Source organism: Bos grunniens, chromosome 15 (genome assembly GCF_055505025.1).
Source record: "Bos grunniens cultivar Pamir isolate PY7600 chromosome 15, Bosgru_T2T1.0, whole genome shotgun sequence".
NCBI classification, from domain to species: Eukaryota; Metazoa; Chordata; class Mammalia; order Artiodactyla; family Bovidae; genus Bos; species Bos grunniens.
Genome location: NC_141179.1, coordinates 22,049,726 through 22,068,579, shown reverse-complemented (window position 1 = coordinate 22,068,579; position 18,854 = coordinate 22,049,726). Strand labels below are relative to the sequence as shown.

Below are 18,854 nucleotides of genomic sequence, written 5' to 3'. Positions count from 1 at the left end.
ACTTGCGTTCGTAAATTCTCCTTGTGGGGCCATGTGAGTCTTGTGGCCTGGAGCAGTGAGCTCGGTTCTGAGACCCCATAGCCTTCAATGTTCCTCATGGACTTTTTAGAGTTTGTTCTTCACTGAGTGTTTGTTGCATGTTATGCACTAAATGGTAGAACCTCCCCAGATCCAAGACGAGGAAACGGGGTCAGAGGGATGAGCAACACGGTCAAGATTACTGAGCAGGTACATGTAGGATTAGGAATCAAAGTTTCATAAATCCCTTACTCTTAACTATTATAGTTATCTCCCTGATCTTTTATAGCAGATGCTTTCAAACTTTTTAGACTTCAACCTACGACTAAGAAATTCATCTTACACGTTCACAAACTATAACCGTATTTATATGTTTATAGAATAAATTTTCGTGGAACAATGTACACCTATGCGTGTAAGATGTTCTGAAATTTTCTGTTTCATCTTTTCCATCTCATATTATTTAGGAAAAATCTATGTTGATTGGGAGTCGCTGAGATAATATAATGATCCGCTGATGAGTTGTGACTAACATTGGAAAATACTGGCTGTGAGACATGCAGACCCACTGGTCAGAGCTTTGAACAGCACATGCTGTTGCGTGTGGACAGTGTGTGTGCTGTCTGCTGTGCTGTTGGCATGTGTGGGGAGGCTGGGGCAGTGCAGATACTGACTGGAGAGTGGTCTGTAAACACTGGGGTCACCGGAACCCGAGAAGAGGCTGCCTGGAGGGGAGGAGGAGCTGCTAATTATGCTAATGACAGCTTGTGTGCCTCGGACTGGGAACTCTTCTTTCTTGCTGGGGGCATGTGCTGTGCTTAGTCATTCAGTCGTGTCCAACTGTGTGTGACCCCATGGACTGTAGCCCTCCAGGCTCCTCTGTCCATGGGGATTCTCTAGGCAAGAATACTGGAATAAGTTGCCATGCCCTCCTCCAGGGGATCTTCCCAACCCAGGGATCAAACTCAGGTGTCCCACACTGCAGGTGGATTCTTTACCATCTGAGCCACCAGGGAAGCCCAAGAATACTGGAGTGGGTAGACTATTGCTTCTCCAGGGGAACTTACCAACCCAGGAATTGAACTGGGGTCTCCTTCATTGCAGATGGATTCTTTACCCACTGAGCTACCCTCATGGTTACCTGCTAAGTGTCTGCCCTGAGGTCCTGATCATCCCTTTGGAGTTTTTAGTAAAAGACTGAAAAATAAAATGTTGTGGACTTTAACAGTTTCTCTTGCCTCAAAATGTAACACAGGGTCCTGATGTTTTGATGTTTAAAGGGATCTCTGAGGTACTGAGACAGACTTGGCGTGTTTTTCAAACATCCCTGCTGGTGGTCGTCTGGCCTAGCTCTTGGGGTCAGCTGTAGGCCTGTAAATGAGTCTTAAGGAAATGGGAGCTCACTGCATGTCAGGCAGCCTGTTCCACTGCTGTAAATATAATGATCACTGGCTGAGCAAAATCCAATGTGTTGTGTTAGTCGAGCACCATCTACATGCTTGGCCTGGTATCAAGCACCAGGAATACAAAGACAGATAGTCCTGCTTTCTGCCATCAACTGCTTGGTGAGTAATGTGGATTACCTGTTCTCCCACTTCCACACTGCTGCTCCTTCATTATGGGTCTGTCCAGTACATTCATTGGTTCATTCATTCATTCAACAAGTGTATAATGATGACCTGCTTTGACCAGGCCCAGAGCTAAGCCTGAAGAAGTTATCACACTTCTTCCACTCCTACTGCAAACCTTTTCTTTTTGAGGTTCACCATCCATAGTTTCTCTAAGTCTTCATGTATTGCAATATTTCAGATCTCTGAGCCACTGATCTTAGAAACTCTTAGTTGGTCCTTGACTGTCTTGAAGTCCTGTAGCACCAAAATAATGGGAATAGCATACATTTCTTTTTAAAGTTTTAAGCTGAATATTTTAACTGAAAAGTTTTGCAGGCTTTTGTATGCAAATGACACTGTAAAGCATTATATTTTCCCCCCAAAGTAGGAGATTTTATTAAATTACACACATTTGACACATGGATATGGAAAGACTTTCAGTATAAGAAAAAGAAGGAGTTTATTCCCTCTAAATTTGACTATGGCTGTAAATTCTCTTTATTAATGCAAAGTTCTTTTGTCATTCTTACTGAGGAACACTGTTACCAAACCTGTGGGTAATATCAAGTTCCAGAAATATGGAGGAAACAAGTACTTACTGGGACCAGTGTGAATGCTTGGTCTGTATGAAAATGACCAGGAAAACTATTATACGAAGGTTATTTAATGATCTGTGGTAAGTCAAACTCTTTCCATAAAAGAGATTCAAAGTTTTTACTTTAAGAGACTTCCATGGGGATGAGCATTGGATAGTTTATCATTTAGGAAGATACCATCAAATTCTTCTTGAAAAGCTCATCTTTTACTTAAAACATTTTTATTACGCAACATTTAAGACATACAAAAGCATTGAGATTACCACGATAAAAGCCTATGAATATATTATCAAGGTTAAGAAATATTATCAAGGCTAAGAAATAAGTAATCACTCATTTATGTTTAATTTTTTGGATTTTTCCACCTAAGATATTTGATTGAGAGAAGGCTATCGATTTTCCTAAGGTGAAGAGCTAATTCTTAGATATTATTTGTTTTATCCACATTTTTTCCTTTCAGAACTTGGACATTTTTTACCTCTTTTCCTTGTAATATACTGACAATTGCATATTGCAAACCCACATATCTTATTTATCAGAAATTATGAATAAAGGACACTTTAATATCAAAGATCAAATAAGTCTCATCATTTACAAATAAGTATAAAAGATTTTCTTATTTATTTAATCTGATCTTTAGGGATTCTAATTCTTAATCTATTTATCATATTTGTTTTAATCACACCAGATATAATACCAAACATTGAGTAACTTTTATTTCTAAGAATTCTCAGTAATATTTACAGTCTACATAGATCCTAAATGAATTCATAAAACATTATCTGTGCTACTTCAAAGGTTCAGTAATTTTCCTTGTTAAAGACATTTAAAAATACAAAATCAATCATCTTAAATATATTACCAGTAAAACTCAATATCCAGTACTGCCTGGATTTGCAAAGAGTATGACTAAGTTAAACATTAAACCTGGTGAGGATTTTCTTATACATCAGAACTGTCATCCACGGTGTTGGGATCTAAGTTGTTATTCATCTTTGTGGTATCATTTTTGCTCAATTTAACAAAGACTAACGGAACACCTACAGCCCGTTGGACGCTAAGTCAGCTTCTGAGGACACAGAATTGAAACAATTAGGAGTCTTTTCCTTGATGAGTCTAGTTAGAGAAGCCTCTTTAGCCAGAGGGTACAGTTTTGCACTTAACCCCTCAAGAGTCAGCATTTATCAAGTATGGTATATAAGAGGAACAGGGTAATATTGTTTTCAACAGAAGGGCTACCTGATAAAGAACTTAGTGACAGAATATAAAGCATGAGTATAGGGACTTCCTTGGCAGTCCAATGGTTAAGAATTCACTTTGCCATGCAAGGGACATGTGTTTGATCCCTGGCCAGGGAACTAAGATCCCACATGCTGCTGGGCAACTAAGCCAGGGTGCCACAACTGAGCCCGCACGCCTAGAGCCCAGGCTCCGCAACAAGAAAAGCCTTTGCAATGGGAAGCCCATGCGACACAGCTAGAGCAGCCCCACTTGCTGCACCTAGAGAAAGCCCACACGCAGCTAGGAAGACTCAGTGGAGCCAAAATAAAGTGAAGGAGTAAATAAAAAAATTTTTAAAAGAGGATAATTTTAGTAATTTTTTTTTGTGTAGAATGACTATAATGTAATGTGACTTAAACCCTGGACACCAATTGTTATTTCAGTTCTTTAAATATAACTAATGTTTTATTTTTATGAATGTATTATTTAGATTTACATAGTAAAAATGGATCACAGAGAAACTACTAATAGCTTTATACACACACACACACATATAAATATACATGCAAATATTTATTTTACTATTGGGGTTAGTAATTCTTTTCCCTTTGTGGAATTTTCTTACAGTACTCTAGTACTAAAATCTCCGCCTTTTCCACTATAGTGCCATCATATTGTATTAAATATTAACTGAGCTGTAGCAAGTCATAATGCTCATTTACAAGAAGTTATTAAATAAATGAGGTAAAGCTATTGTTTTCTTCTCTCATTCTTCGGGATTTGTATAGTATTATAAGAGAAATACAAACACTTTGAACTACATACTATAATATCTGTATTTAGTGATTTATAGGCAATCGCCTCTATTTTAGTTTTTAATGGGCAAAGTTTGCTTTCCATTTTTTGCGGACATTATCCTTCTAGGGAGATTTCTTAGCTTGAACTTGATATCACCATCTCTGCTTACTTTGTTTATTTTAAAATTGTTATTGGGGTATAATTTATTTACATCATTGTGTTAGTTTCAGGTGTACAGCAAAGTGAACCAGTTATACATATACATATATGTACTCTTTTTTAGATTATTTTCCCAATAGGTCATTACAGAGTATGGAGTAGAGTTTCCTCTGCTATACAGCAAGTTCCTATTAGTTATTTATTTTATATATAGTAGGGTGTATATGTCAATCCCTCTAATCTCTGCTTATTTCACATCTTAAGGGACCTAAAAGGGATGGTGTTTTGAACCTAAGCTCTTAAATTTTCTCTCACTTCCCCAGGAAAGCTGTGAGTCTGAGAAGAGCAGGTCTAATAAGGAGAGGAAAAGGAGAAGGTGTATTTTTTTTTTTTTGACATTGTGCATTATTACAGAAAGCACAGTTAGTCTCTGGAGTGCTCTAGGAAACAGAGAGTACTTGAATGGGAAATGGAATAGGGCAATAGAATTAACTTCCCTGACATAAGTTTATATCTTGGTTTCACTTTTTAACAAGTATTGTAAATTCCCAGAGCAATAAAACAGAATTAAATGAAAATATATGCAGTATAGCAATGCACTGTCAAGCTAAATAGGATTCTTAAAAATTATTTACTGTTTGGAATTATTACTGCCATTCCCCACTCCACTTGGCCTTTTAGACTGGGGAACTGAAAAGGACACTAACCAGCCTATGGGCTGGTGCGTGTCTCCTTTTTTATAAATTAAATTTCCCAAACACTATGAAAGGACTTGTGTGCTCTAAGAAGGATGTAGACACCACTGGTCACTGAGCTCTACTTATCTGAGAGCCAGGTTGTGAGAAGAAGAAGATGACAGGTGAGCAGAAAGCAGCAAACCAAAAGAAATAAGCATGCCTAATATTTAGTGTTATAATCAAATCAAAATTAAAGTTACAGGAACATATATTTATGATGTACACATACATGTATAATATCTGTGTTGCGTGATACTTGGTAACACACATAAGCAGTAGATGACTGTAATTATTATCAATTTTATACAGTCGATCTAGAAAAGTGACTTTAAGACCCTTCCTTGTGAAGGCTCCTGTACCTCCAGGGATGGCCAGATCTTCTCCTGATGAGGGGCTTGTCGTCCAGGTATGAGTGAGGCTGGATGACAGATGGCTCTGCCAAAGATACTGGTAATCAGGACTAAGTTCTCCAGTTTGATCAGACTGCAGAAGGGCAGCTCCCTCTCCCATTGTAGAAGCTACCCCCTTCCACAGTGGCTCAAAGTGAATACTGAGCGAAGTAAAGATTAGGCTGTGGGAAGGAGTGTGGGAGGAAAGAGTAGCCAGGGGACCTGGGAGAGTGCAGTCCAGCAGCTAATGACCACCAGTGCTCCTTCCATCAGTGCCTGGTCCTCTGAGGATGCTCTCCCAGGAGTGGGGTGAAGAGTGTGAATAAAAGAGGCTCCTATTCAAGCATTTCTGTGGGGACGCCGCAAATTAATTGTGTGTTTGCTCAACCAGAATATACTCTTGAATGCCCAGAGAAGGAGGAACATCAATTATTCACTTCTAAGTGTGCACTAATATCTGTTTTTGACTTTCTAGACTTCTAAACAGAGCATGGGACCCTGTCACAGAGGATGCAATGGAAACTGTTTTGAGTGGCTTTGGGCCCCTAGGAGATGGAGATGCAGGGAAAAAACATTGGAATAGGATAAACCAGAAGGGTTAGAAAAATGTGATGAAGGGAATAAAGAAAGGAAGATGGTAAGAAGACAAAAGGAAGATTCTGGGTGTAACCTGCGGAGCTTGAGACAGGCTTTGCCAAGTTAAAGTGTGTGCAGGGTGTTTATGATGGGCTTGGCCTGCAGACAGGCATGGTACATGGTGGGAATTACTGTGAGAGCTTAACTGGCAAAGGAATCCAAACCAATCAGACTTATATGAGACAGATTGAGGCTTCAAATGTCCGTTTCTTCATTTATACAAAGTAAGACCTATATATTTCTGACCAATGAGCCACCAGCAAGGTCTCTCTTTAAATAGGAGGTGTGTGTATACCTGACACTGTCCTTCTTCAGAGCCCCTTTGCTTCTGGTGTTCTTGCCGACAGTCCAGGCCTGCTGTCTGTGTTTTCCTTATAATGCATGCATTCTTATTTGATTATAGAATGTCCATTTTACTAATCCACTCTGAGAACTGTTGGTGTATTCCATCAGAGAAACAATATCTAGCTTAATTGCTCAAAGAGGGCATTGGTCAAAGACAGTTTTTGGCCTTTATTGTTTTTTGGATTAGCCTAATTTTTGGACATCTTGGGCTTTAGTGCAGAGTCAAAACCATGTAGTTATGAAGCCAATAGTGTCCTGGCTTCATCCTACTTTAATGACAATAAAGCATTTTTTTTAATGGCATCACATTTGTTACTTGCAAGTTATTATTTGTAAGTCCCTGTAAGGTGAGAAATGTATGTAATACTTCACACTTTATAAAGTCACATGCTATAAAGTGCATTTTGTTTTTTGTGCCCTAATTGATTTTATACCCTATACATTCTCTTTTATTGAGGAACACACATAGTACATAACTAAGAAAAATTAGACAGGAAAATTAGTATGTTTTATGAGCTGCATAAAGTTTTTAATGTAATTTAAGCAAAACTACCAGTCTTAAAATGATACTTCAAAGATAACAAAAGATTCAAAACATAATGGGTTATTAGGCCCCAAAACCTGTCAGGCTGTCTATCCCTGGCACACTGAATTCACATTGTGGTGTGTTTCAGTGGGGTTATGGTGGGTGGATCACAAATAAATGCCGTCGTCTTGTCTTTTCAGGACGACGACTTGTCCTGAAAACCCACTTCTGAAAGAACTGCCACACCACAAGAGTCTGTGAATACAGAGAACTGACTTAAAGCACAGAAGTCCTCCGGTGCCCTCAGTAGGCTCTGCGGCATTCGTATGTCCCCCACGCCAGGCTCCCGTCTTCTTTGGTCCATGGAGAAGTGTCCTGGAGGGCAGAGGTGTCTGCCCCCTCGTCCTGGGAGAAGGGCCCCACCTTGGGCGGTGGGTCATTGGACATCGTCATGAAAGAGGTGAAAGGGTAGGGGGCCGGGGTGGGGTACCCCTGTGTGTGGTACAAATCCTCCAGCGCATGCAGTGAGTAGGACTGAACCCCGGTGAGGGGGCCCCCCCAGCCGGCGCTCCTGTGCTGGGCCGCACCGCCCGACTCCAGCTGCGAGAGGGAGCCGGTGCTGGGTGCCAAGCTCTGCAGGGTGTCCGCCGGCACGGGGTCTGGCTGGCTGAGGCCTTCGGGCACCGTCTGCTCCCACGAGTCCCTCTGAGGAGGATGGAAAGGTCACTGGGGTTAGTCACTAGGTGATGGTCTGACGGGGACACATTTCCTTCCCGACACAGGGGCCCATGTCTTCCAAAGCAGGCTTGGGGTCCTCCCTGTGCTGTCCAGCGCCTCCTTACAGGCGGCTCTCTCCTCTGCTGTTGGACACTGAACGTTTTAGTGCCTTTCTCAGTCTAGAATTGGGTGTGTGTGTGTGCGTGTGTGTGTGCGTGCGTGTGTGTAAATAGAGTCCTTTCCCCAGAAAACTTTAAATGAGTAAATGTGAAAATGATAAAATGAACATTTAGGCAGCGTTTCATCTAATCCTGGAAGGAGAAGCCTCTAAATGACAGGGTGGGCTTCTAAGGGGGCTGGGACGGCTACCCTGCCCCCCAGGGAGCAAAGACCTGGAGCCTCATAGGTTGGGGGCTGGAAAGGTTTAGGTATGATTCAATGCTAGGCCACTTACTAGCTTCCTAACTCTGAGTGCCTCACTTTGTTCTTCTGTCAAATGGGGCTTTAATAACTATACCCTGAGTTGTTGCCAGTATTAAATGAACATGTACACGTAATTCCCAATCTCTTGAGGCCTGTTTGGTCTAAAACCCCATGTCCACAGATTTATTCCTTTGTGGTCGCGGGCTTTACAGTTTTGTATAAAAAGGTTATTCGTGCTCTTTCTTATGAACTCATCTCCGGAAGGACTGCGAGAGAAGCAGGTTCTAAAGGGTAGAAATACCGTCGGGGAAAGAGGAACGAAGGGGAAGGTCAGAGGCTTCCTGATGGATATGCCCCGGGGACGGCCTCGCTGGGTCTGCGAAGTAAGACAGTGCTGTTTCCTTAAGCGCTGGCGGAATGATGGGGGACCATCTGGCAAAATCTAGAGTGTTAACACAATGGCTGTACATCCCGTCCTATTTAGTCGTCCCGCCTCAACCCCTGGATACACAGAGCCTCCTCCCACGTGGCTGGCCCGAAGCCCCGAGGAAGGCTCTCTGAACGTGGATTCTGGCTTCTCCCTGGGCGAGTAGACCCTTGGCTGCTGGGCGCACGGGCTGTCCAGGGCCGCGGGAACCCGACCTCGGTGACCCCCCCTAAACTAAACCTCTGAGTACTCACCAGCGCGAAATGTGCGGGGTCGCTGGGGAAGGGCGGCGGCAGGAGCGGCGGCAGGCCCGAAGCGCTGAACAGCGTGCCGCTGTTGGGGGTCAGGGCCGTGGGGCGGTGGTCCCCGTAGGGCTCCGGGAAGTAGGGGTCCAGCAGGGCCCCGTGGCCCTGCCCTGCTGAGGACTCGCAGGCAAAGGGCTTGGCCGCGCTTGACGTGCAGGCGTCGTTGGCAAACTGCTTGGTGTTGTGAAAGTCCGGGTCGGAGAGGAAGGCTCTCCTGACACCATAGTAACCTGACATCACCGGTGAGCCTGTTGCCAAAGGGAAAACAGACGGACAAATGTCTCCTCGGAGGAAGTCAAGGCATGTCTATGGCAGCCCGGTCTTTCCACGTGTGACATGGTGTTTCTAACGCAGGCCTGACGCCAAGGCCAACATTTAAATAGATAGATGGCTTGAAAAGCATTCAGTAGGGTGGCATTATGGCTTTTAACTACTCTGGTCCCCCAAACTGGTATGTTTAAGGTCGAGCTGCCTTAGGTAATGAGCTCACTTTACATGGAGTTATTACTGCCCAGTGCCTCTCACATACACATTTTTTTTGTACACCTTCTGTACGTGAGGCACTGTACTAGGAAGGGGCTGGGCTAAAGAGGACAGGATAAGAATCCCCTGGCATTTGCTGTTATCTAATGAAGCATCTTTTTCACAGCTTCTAAGCCTTGCCCCCATAGATTAAGAGGCTGCTTCTGGGGCATGCTATGTGAGATTCAGTTTCTCTAGATAAGGTGACCTCACCCGGAATCAGCGGCAAGTTGTACTCTTCTTTTAATTTTTGTACACTGACGGTGACTTGCACCTAGCAGGCAACCGAAAATGGTTTGCCTTGCTTTGCTTCTGGGAAGCCAAGTTAGAGGACCACGATAAAGGTTTTCTTGGCTTTGAAGAGTCTGGTGTTATTTGCTGCCCTCTCGTGGCCAATTTGAGTCCCCACTCAGCTCCCCTGGGCCCTGCAAGCTTGAGAAGGGAAAATCTGGCACAGAAAGCCCCCTTGGTGGAAACCTGGAGAGGCTGAAACTAAGAATCTCATTTAAGGTAAGGCCAGCGAAATAGTCCCAGACGAGAAGAGATGTGTTTGCTAAACGTTTTCTGAACCTGCAGTTCAATTGTATCAGGGAACCCTGTATCATTTAGAACGTGTTCAGGAGCACAGACTCAAGGACTGTAAAACAGATTTTTTTTTTTTTCTCCTCCAGCTGGTGTTGGGTGTGATCCAGTTAGCTCAGACCTACTCTCTTAGTCACAAAAGAGTTGATCTGAGAGGAAGTTGCAGGTGCTTGTCTTTCTTACTTTCCACAACCGCAGTGCACTGCTTCTGAGCTTTGTCCCTGCCCACCCTGCCCACTCTCTGGGAGAGAAGACAGACTCATGAAGACCCTCCTCCCTGTTACCCTGACTCAGTCTTACACCACTGTCCAGACACAGCGCTTAGATCCCTGCTACCCAAGGCGGCACATTGCATTGTGCTCAACACTCTCTCATCTGAGCGTAGTCCTCTTTCCAGTTGACCCACCAGCCCTACGCGGGCAGAACTTACATCTTATACATTTTCTGTAAACCCAGTAGTATAATACTATGGGCAACAATTCATGTAAATTTATTCATTCATTCAAATCAAAATTCCTCGCAGAAACTTAACAGCACAATTCCACTCACTCCATTTCCATCTTAAATTCTATAGCCCCTGAATTCTAATCTGCTCATGAATTTGAAAGCTGCAGTTAGAGGTTTCGTCATAAGCATACTTCTCTAGAAAAAAATATCTGTGCCCGTGAAAATCAATATCAACAAATAAGGTTTTGTTTCATGCCATGAATCTGTATCTATCGTAGTGGTTAAGGCTACAAACAGCAAGGAGACTAAGTAAAAAAGGCTACCAGGCTCTCCTGTCTGCATTTCCAATTTCCAAATAAAAAACACAGAGAAAAAAATCCTTTGGTGTTTAAACATGTATTTTTTCTATTTAAAAAGAGGAAGAGCCATTCCAGATGATGAGAGAGGCTGCAGAAATTTTCTTCTGTAGAATGGAGCAGATACAGCCAAATTCCAATGACAGTAAATATGATTGGGAAACACGGTATAGAGACATTCAGACATGCGGGATCTTCTTCTGCTCTAATTTCTTTCCCTTATCCAGCTCGGAAGATGACCCAAATTACTGGGAAACCTATGCCGCTTCTGAGCTTGGAAGTGGAATTCTCCAGGCAAGAATACTGGAGTGGGTTGCCATTCCCTTCTCCAGGCGATCTTCCCAACCCAGGGTTTGAACCGGGGTCTCCTGCATTGCAGGCAGGTTCTTTACCATCTGAGTCACTGGGGAAGCTGTAAAAACTGTATAAAGGGCCTAATTGCTCTTGCTTTTGCCCAATAAGCTTATACTAGACAAAATGCATTCCAAATTCAGGAACGGCTGCATGAGGTCTGCCTTTACTGATTTTACAGTGATGTATAGAACAGTCTTATGGACTCTGTGGGAGAGGGAGAGGGTGGGAAGATTTGGGAGAATGGCTTTGAAACATGTAAAATATCGTGTATGAAACGAGATGCCAGTCCAGGTTCGATGCACGATACTGGATGCTTGGGGCTAGTGCACTGCGACGACCCAGAGGGATGGTATGGGGAGGGAGGAGGGAGGAGGGCTCAGGATGGGGAACACATGTATACCTGTGGTGGATTCATTTTGATATTTGGCAAAACTAATACAATTTGTAAAGTTTAAAAATAAAATAAAATTAAAAAAAAAGATAAGTAAAGAATACATTTTAAAAACAAGTATTTTAAAGCAGCAAAACGTTCAAAGTCTTGTAAGGCATCTTTGAAAGAATGGAAGCCTAAATGCCTGATTTACTTCAAAAGGGAAGGAATTGACCCCTGTGAACTGCAATACTTACCTGGCACTGGGCCAAATGGAGACTGAGCGGAACCAACACTGCCCTGAAAGATAGAGAGGCATGCGTGTTTTATTCTTTTAAAAAATTTTTAATTGGTGGATAATTGCTTCACAATATTTTGATGGTTTTTGCCATATGTGAGAATGAATTGGCCATAGGCATACACGTGTACCCTCCCTCCGAACCCTCCTCTCTCTTCCTTCCCCCTTTTTTTTCCCTCTACTGTTTGTGTTAATGAAAGTGAAAGCTGCTTAGTCATGTCCAACTCTTTGCAACCCCATGGACTATACAGTTTATGGAATTCTCCAGGCCAGGATACTGGAGTGGGTAGCCTTTCCCTTCTCCAGGGGATCTTCCCAACCCAGGGATCGAACCCACGGTCTCCCACATTGAAGGCGGATTCTTTACCAGCTGAGCCACAATATCCTTTTTCAAATATGTATCAGTGATTTATATAAATGGGTTATGGGCTTCCCAGGTGGCGCTAGTGGTAAACAACCCACCTGCCAATGTGAAGGACATGGGAGATGCAGGTTTGATCCCTGGGTTGGGAAGATCCCCTGGAGGAGGGCATGAAAACCCACTCTAGTATTCTTGCCTGGAGAATTCCATGGAGAGAGGAGCCTGGTGGGCTACAGTCCATGGGGTCTCAAAGAGTTGGACACGACTGAAGCAACTAGGCACGCATGCACCTATGCCAGAAGCTAGGAAGAGGCAAAGAAGGGGGTACCCCTAAAGCCTTCAGAGAACCTGGCTCTCCTGACAACTCGATTTTGGACTTCTAGCCTCCAGATCTGTAAGAAAATAAATAATTATTTTAAGCTGCTTGTTTGCGGTAATTTGTTACTGCAGCCTTAGGACATGCCCTAATACAGAGTGTGATTGATGATGAAACAGAATTCACCTCAGTGTGAGAAGTGGCACTGTAGTAGTAAGATGGGGTGAGGTGGACCTAAGCTGGTGTCCCCCCATTAAGGATGGGGTGGGGAACACATCCTGGAAGAGGAGATGCTCAAGCTGACCGCTGAAGGAAGGGTATCCAGGTGTGTCGAGTCTTAAAATGCAAATTCTGACTCCAAGAGGCCCAGGAACAAACTAAGTGGAAAATGTAGCTGTTGTAAAAGTGAAGAGGTATCAACATCCACGTTTTCGGATTTGAGTTCTTAGTTCTGTCCTGACCCTGATAATCCTACAGACTCTCAAGAGTTGGAGGGATTTTATAGAGTCTTATTCAACCAGCACTCAATGCTGAAATCCTCTCCACTGTTATTAACCCTGGGTGCATTCAGCTTCTAGTGATGGAGAACTCTGCACTCTCTGAGAAAGCCAATTTATTCTTTGGCAACCTCTGTTACAAATGTACTTATTTCTAATCTCCTTGGTCTATACTGAAAAAGTTAAACCCTTCTTCCATAAATAGCTCTTCAAATATCTGAGAGTAACCCATCATTTCCCAACTGTCTTAATCAGACTGGGCTGATATTACAAATACCATAGACTTGGTGGCTTAAACAAAAAACATTTCTCCCAGTTATGGAGGCTGGAAGTTTGAAATCAGGGTGCTAGCATGGTTGGGTCCTTTGAGGGGCTTTCATCCTGACTTGCAGATGGCTGTTTCCTTGCAGTGTCTTCATGCGGCACAAAGAGAGATCATCTTTTCCATATGTCTCTTCTTATGGGAGCACCAGTCCCATTCATATGACTTAACTCTCATGACTTCATTACCACCCCAAAGGCCCCAACTTAAAATACCATCATACTGGGACCAAGGCTTTAACATATGAATTACAAAAGAAGTAGGTGAGGTATACAAACTTTCCATCCATAGGACTAAATTGGAATTCTATCTTCTCTAGGGAAATATCCACCAATTGGCAGATTTTAGTTTTGGAGGCTCCAAAATCCCCGAGAATAGTGATTGCAGCTATGAAACTAAAAGATCCTTCCTCCTTGGAAGGAAAGCTATGAGAAACCTAGACAGCATATTAAAAAGCAGAGACACCACTTTGCCAATAAAGGTCTGGATAGCCAAAACTATGGTTTTTCCAGTAGTCATGTATGGATGTGAGAGTTGGACTATAAAGAAAGCTGAGCACCGAAGAATTTTGAACTCTGGTGCTGGAGAAGAATCTTGAGAGTCCCTTGGACTGCAAGGAGATCCAACCAACCAATACTAAAAAAGAAATCACCCCTGAATGTTTGTTGGAAGGACTGAAGCTGAAGCTCCAATTTTTTGGCCACCTGATGCGAAGAACTGACTCATTGGAAAAGACCCTGTTGCTGGGAAAGATTGAAGGCAGGAGAAGGGGACAACAGAGAATGAGATGGTTGGATGGCATCACTGACTCAATGGACATGAGTTTGAGCAAACTGTGGGAGATAGTGGAGGACAGGGAAGCCTGGCGTGCTGCAGTCCATGGGGTCTCAAAGAGTGGGACGTAACTGAGCATCAGACATGGCTTAGCGACTGAACAACAGCCACTCAGAGGTAGCATGGTATTTGAAAGAGAAGACTCTGGAATGAGTGTCTATATTTGAATCCCAGCTCTGCCTCTTGTTTGCTGTGTGATCTTAGGCACATGAAGATTAAATATGATCTTATATGTCATGCACTGAGAATAGTTCCTAGTTTTGAGTAAGGAAGGCGTAAGTATTAGCTATTATCACTCAGGTGCATTTTTACATTTCTTAAAGTCCATGGTTTATTCCTATAAACATGTCACCGTGTTTGATGTTAAAATTCTTTAAAAAATTATTTTACTGATGTATAGTTGATTTACAATGTTGTGTTAGTTTCTGCTATAGAGCAAAATGATTCAGTTATACACATTCTTTTTCATATTCTTTTCCATTATGGTTTATTACAGGATACTGAATATGATTCCCTGTGCTATACAGTAGGATTTTTTTTTTTATTTTTACAAAACATCCATTCTACTTATAGTGGTTTGCCTCTGTTAATCCTAAACTTCTTAGTAGGTAAACAGTGTGTGTGGGGTCCAAGGTCAGGATGCTGTGATGTCTTGTACGGGAAGCAAAGGAGGTAATGATTAATTAGAGAAGAGCTTGTGTTCAGGCACATTTTCCCATGTTGCCAGGGCCCATGGTATCTAGTGTTCCCCTCTGCTTTCCATCTCTTTCTTCAAAGGCCTGTGCCAGGGCCCATTCCCCCTGCCTCTTGCCTCAGCCTCCTTCCCTGGGGAAGCAGAGTGTGGCAGGATGGTGGCCATCCCTGGCGCTGCCTTGGGGGGTGTCCTGTTGCCCTCTTGCCTCCTTTTCTCTGCTTGCTCCTCTTTAACTGCTCTGGCCAAGGCTGGAGCCTGGAGTGAGGCTTCCTGTGAAAGGCAGGGTGCACGTCCAGCTGGACAGACAGAATTATGAGCATCTCTCCGTAATGCACCGGTTCATCAGCTGGCCCGGCCCTCCCTGGCCTCTGCCTGAAGCATGAGCAAAGGCTACTCTGGGCTCACACAGTCCCTGCAGCGTCTGCCACCACCAGGGCCACCAACAATCTTCTTCCATTCCTTTTCCTTCTGCCCACTTTTACTTATTACTGTGGAATTGCCAGCCCTGTACTCCCAATCCAGTTTTAATACCTGAGGAACTTTCATAATGACTAGGCTAGTTGATTTTATTTGTTATTTGATGAAAAGAAGCCTCTTGTGTTCATTTCCCCTGTATAATTTTGCCCTTTACCTGCTGTGGAAATTAAACACTCTATTTCCATGCTTTATGATTAGTCATAAAATTTTACCTTGTGTATTTAACAAAGCCTACAAAGAGTATCTTAAGCCTCCCACTGACAGACACGACCCTTAGGACGTTAACTCTTTTTGCTCCTCTCCTAATTTACATCAGGGCTTCCCTGGTGGCTCAGGCGGTAAAGCGTCTGCCGCAATGCGGGAGACCTGGGTTCGATCCCTGGGTTGGGAAGATCCCCTGGAGAAGGAAATGGCAACCCACTCCAGTACTCTTGCCTGGAAAATCCCATGGATGGAGGAGCCAGGTAGACTACAGAACACGGGGTCACAAAGAGTCGGACATGGCTGAGCGACCTCACTAATTTACATGAGTATGTATTTTCTTGAATTTTAGCTTAAACCTCCACAAATTAAACATCATGATTATTTTCATCATCATTTTGCCAAGTAAATATGTATTAGACTTACTACATGTTTATCATTTTCTTTTCTTATCTGTCCTCCAAACTTTTTTCTAGGTTCATTTTCCTCCTTCTGAAAGAACCCTTTAGAAAATTCCTTTCCTGTAGGCGGTGGTTTAGCTGCTAAGTTGTGTCTGACTCTTTGTGACCCTATGGACTGCAGCCCACCAGGCTCCTCTATCCATGAGATTTCCCAAGCAAGAATACTGGAGTGGGTTGCCATTTCCTTCCCCAGGGGATCTTCCCAACCCAAGGATCGAACCCACGTCTCTTGCATTGCAGGCGAATTCTTTACTGACTGAGTCACCTGGGAAGTCAATTTCTAGTCACCTGGGTGGCAATTTCTAGCTTTTATGTAAATAAAAATATAATTCCTTTTGCCTTTGTACTTAAAAGATACTATTTCTGGATTCATAATTGTAATTTTATAAGTATTCTTCTCTCAGCACTTTAAAGATTTCATTTCACTGTCTTGTGGCTTCCATGATTGCTGTTGAGAAGTTTGCTATTAAACTTACAGATATTCTATACAACAATCTTTCTTTCTTTTCTGACTACCCTTTAAAGTATACTCCTTTTGGCTTTAAGAGTTTTCAGCTTCACCTCCTTTTATCTTGAGATAGATTTTTAAAATGTATTCAGCTTGTATAGGATGTACTTCATGTGACTGGGAATGCATGTCTTTTGGAAAAGTTTCAACCATCTTTTTCTTAAATATTATCTTGGCTGTATTATCTGAATTCTCTCCTTCTGAGTCTTTGATATTTGTTAAATCTTTTACTTTTATCCCCAATAAATTCTCAACTTCTTGTTACTTTTCCTCTATCCATGATTCTATGTTCTATATTTTGGAACAGATTGGTATAGATTTCTTCAGCTCTACATCCAGTTCACTAATTCCTTCTTCAACTGTAGCTTATTTGCTGTTTAACTCATGCGTTGATTTTTTTTTTTTCAGTATCAATGATTAGATATTTTCTCAGTCCTATAAATTCTGTTTGATCTATTAAAAATATTGGTTGGTCTTTTGTTGAGTGTACACTATTTATTTTTATTATTATTGTTATTTTAAAAAATTTTGTATTTGGTTATGCTAATACCAAAATTCCCGAAAGTCCTGGGAATTTAACTTTATTGTTCATGCTAGGACTCTCATTCCTAGTTATTTGTTTCCTTATGCATTTGGTGATCTCTGATTGAAACATGTATCTGGGTTGATCTTAATCTGTGAAAATCTGAGTTCCTAACGTTGTGTTTCTCCTGAAGATTTATGCTTATATTTCTTGGGAAGAAGCTCCCTTCCAGGTTCCCGAGTCCCAGGTTGAGCTACCCCAAACTTAGCAAAACTAGCTCAAGGACCAGTCAGTCTTCACATAGAAAGCTAGTTTGGACCCCTGTCCTTAGGGGAATCTGCCTTTCTGGGGTGATCATCTTCTCATCATTCAGTGTCTTTACTTCTGCTCAAACATTTCCCCTCCCTTCCATGTCACCCCTCAAATCACCCCACCAAACTGCCTAGCTTTATTGATTTCCCTTACATCCTACCAGCTCAACAAATCAGCAAAAAAATTTTTATGCAGGATCCAGTTTTGTTGTGGGTATAATCTCCCTACCTCCAGACCATTGACTCTGCCTGAAACAAAATCACATCCCCAAGGATTAGAAATAGGAGTATATGCTGTCTTGTCTTTCAAACACCAGATTAAAACATTTTTTTTCTATGACTTCCAACATGTTCCAGCAGAGATATGAATTATAATAAAATTCATAGGCACATACTTGTAGAAATTTTATAAGCACACTATTAGGCACATGACCAAATATGTTATATTGCTATCTCATTAATTATCAAACCACCCCAGAAGGTAAGTAATATTATTTTTATCTTAATGATGAGGAAATTGAAATAGAGAACAACTCAGGTTTCTCTGCAGGTAGGGTTGTTGCTGGTGGTAATGGTGTGATTTCAGGGTCTGTTTCTTTTATTTTTTAAAAAAATTTTTATTGGAGTGTAGTTGATTTATAATGTTATGTTACTTTCAGGTATACAGCAAAGGGAATCAGTTATAGATATACATATATCCACTCTTTTTAAGATTCTTTTCTCATATAGGCCATTATGGAGTATTGAGTAGAATTCCTTGTGCTATACAGTATGTTCTTATTAGTTATCTATTTTATATTTGTAGTATGTATATGTCAATCCCAATCTCCCAATTTATCCCTCCCCCATCCCCTGTGAACCGTAAGTTTGTTTTCTACATCTGTGACTCTACTTCTGTTCAAAACTTATCTCATAACTACCACACCAGACTGCCTTCCCAGAGTTTTAATACCTTGAAAATAAAAGTGGGAAAACGTCATAGTTTAAAAATTTAGTAAAAAAGGAGACTTAGGATATTCAGCGTTACTGACTCAGTGGACCTGAGTTTGAGCAAGCTCTGGGAGCTGGTGATGGACACGGAAGCCTGGTGTGCTGCAGTCTGCTGCTGCTGCTGCTGCTGCTAAGTCGCTTCAGTCGTGTCCGACTCTATGAGACCCATAGATGGCAGCCCACCAGGCTCCCCCGTCCCTGGGATTCTCCAGGCAAGAACACTGGAGTGGGTTGCCATTTCCTTCTCCAATGCATGAAAGTGAAAAGTGAAAGTGAAGTCACTCTTCGAGACCCCATGGACTGCAGCCTACCAGGCTCCTCCATCCATGGGATTTGCCAGGCAAGAATACTGGAGTGGGGTGCCATTGCCTTCTCTGGTGCTGCAGTCTACGGGGTTGCAAAGAATCGGAAACAACTGAGTGACTGAACTGAACTGAACTGACGACATTCAGAGAAACCATATAATTAAATAAATGCTCACAAAGAAGATTCAGTGGGAGGTATATTTCCCTGTGTGTGTGTG

General features: G+C 42.4%; 1 protein-coding gene and 1 long non-coding RNA gene across 2 annotated transcripts in view; one reads left to right on the top strand and one right to left on the bottom strand.

Annotated features, from left to right (window-relative positions):
- Nucleotides 1-1,133: 1,133 nt before the first annotated feature.
- LOC147357411 (uncharacterized) lies at nt 1,134-7,373 on the top strand. Its single transcript, XR_015141433.1, has 3 exons — nt 1,134-2,304; nt 6,004-6,165; nt 7,236-7,373. It is a non-coding gene; the product is annotated as an uncharacterized LOC147357411 (long non-coding RNA).
- Nucleotides 7,017-18,854, bottom strand: part of POU2AF2 (POU class 2 homeobox associating factor 2) — a 38,239-nt gene continuing 26,401 nt past the window's right edge. The window contains exons 3-5 of the mRNA XM_086338286.1: nt 11,796-11,838; nt 8,857-9,155; nt 7,017-7,740 (exon numbers count right to left, since the gene is read on the bottom strand). Of these exons, the coding sequence (XP_086194412.1) occupies nt 7,339-7,740; nt 8,857-9,155; nt 11,796-11,838 (744 nt within the window). The 3' untranslated portion in view covers nt 7,017-7,338. The remainder of the gene's footprint in view (nt 7,741-8,856; nt 9,156-11,795; nt 11,839-18,854) is intronic.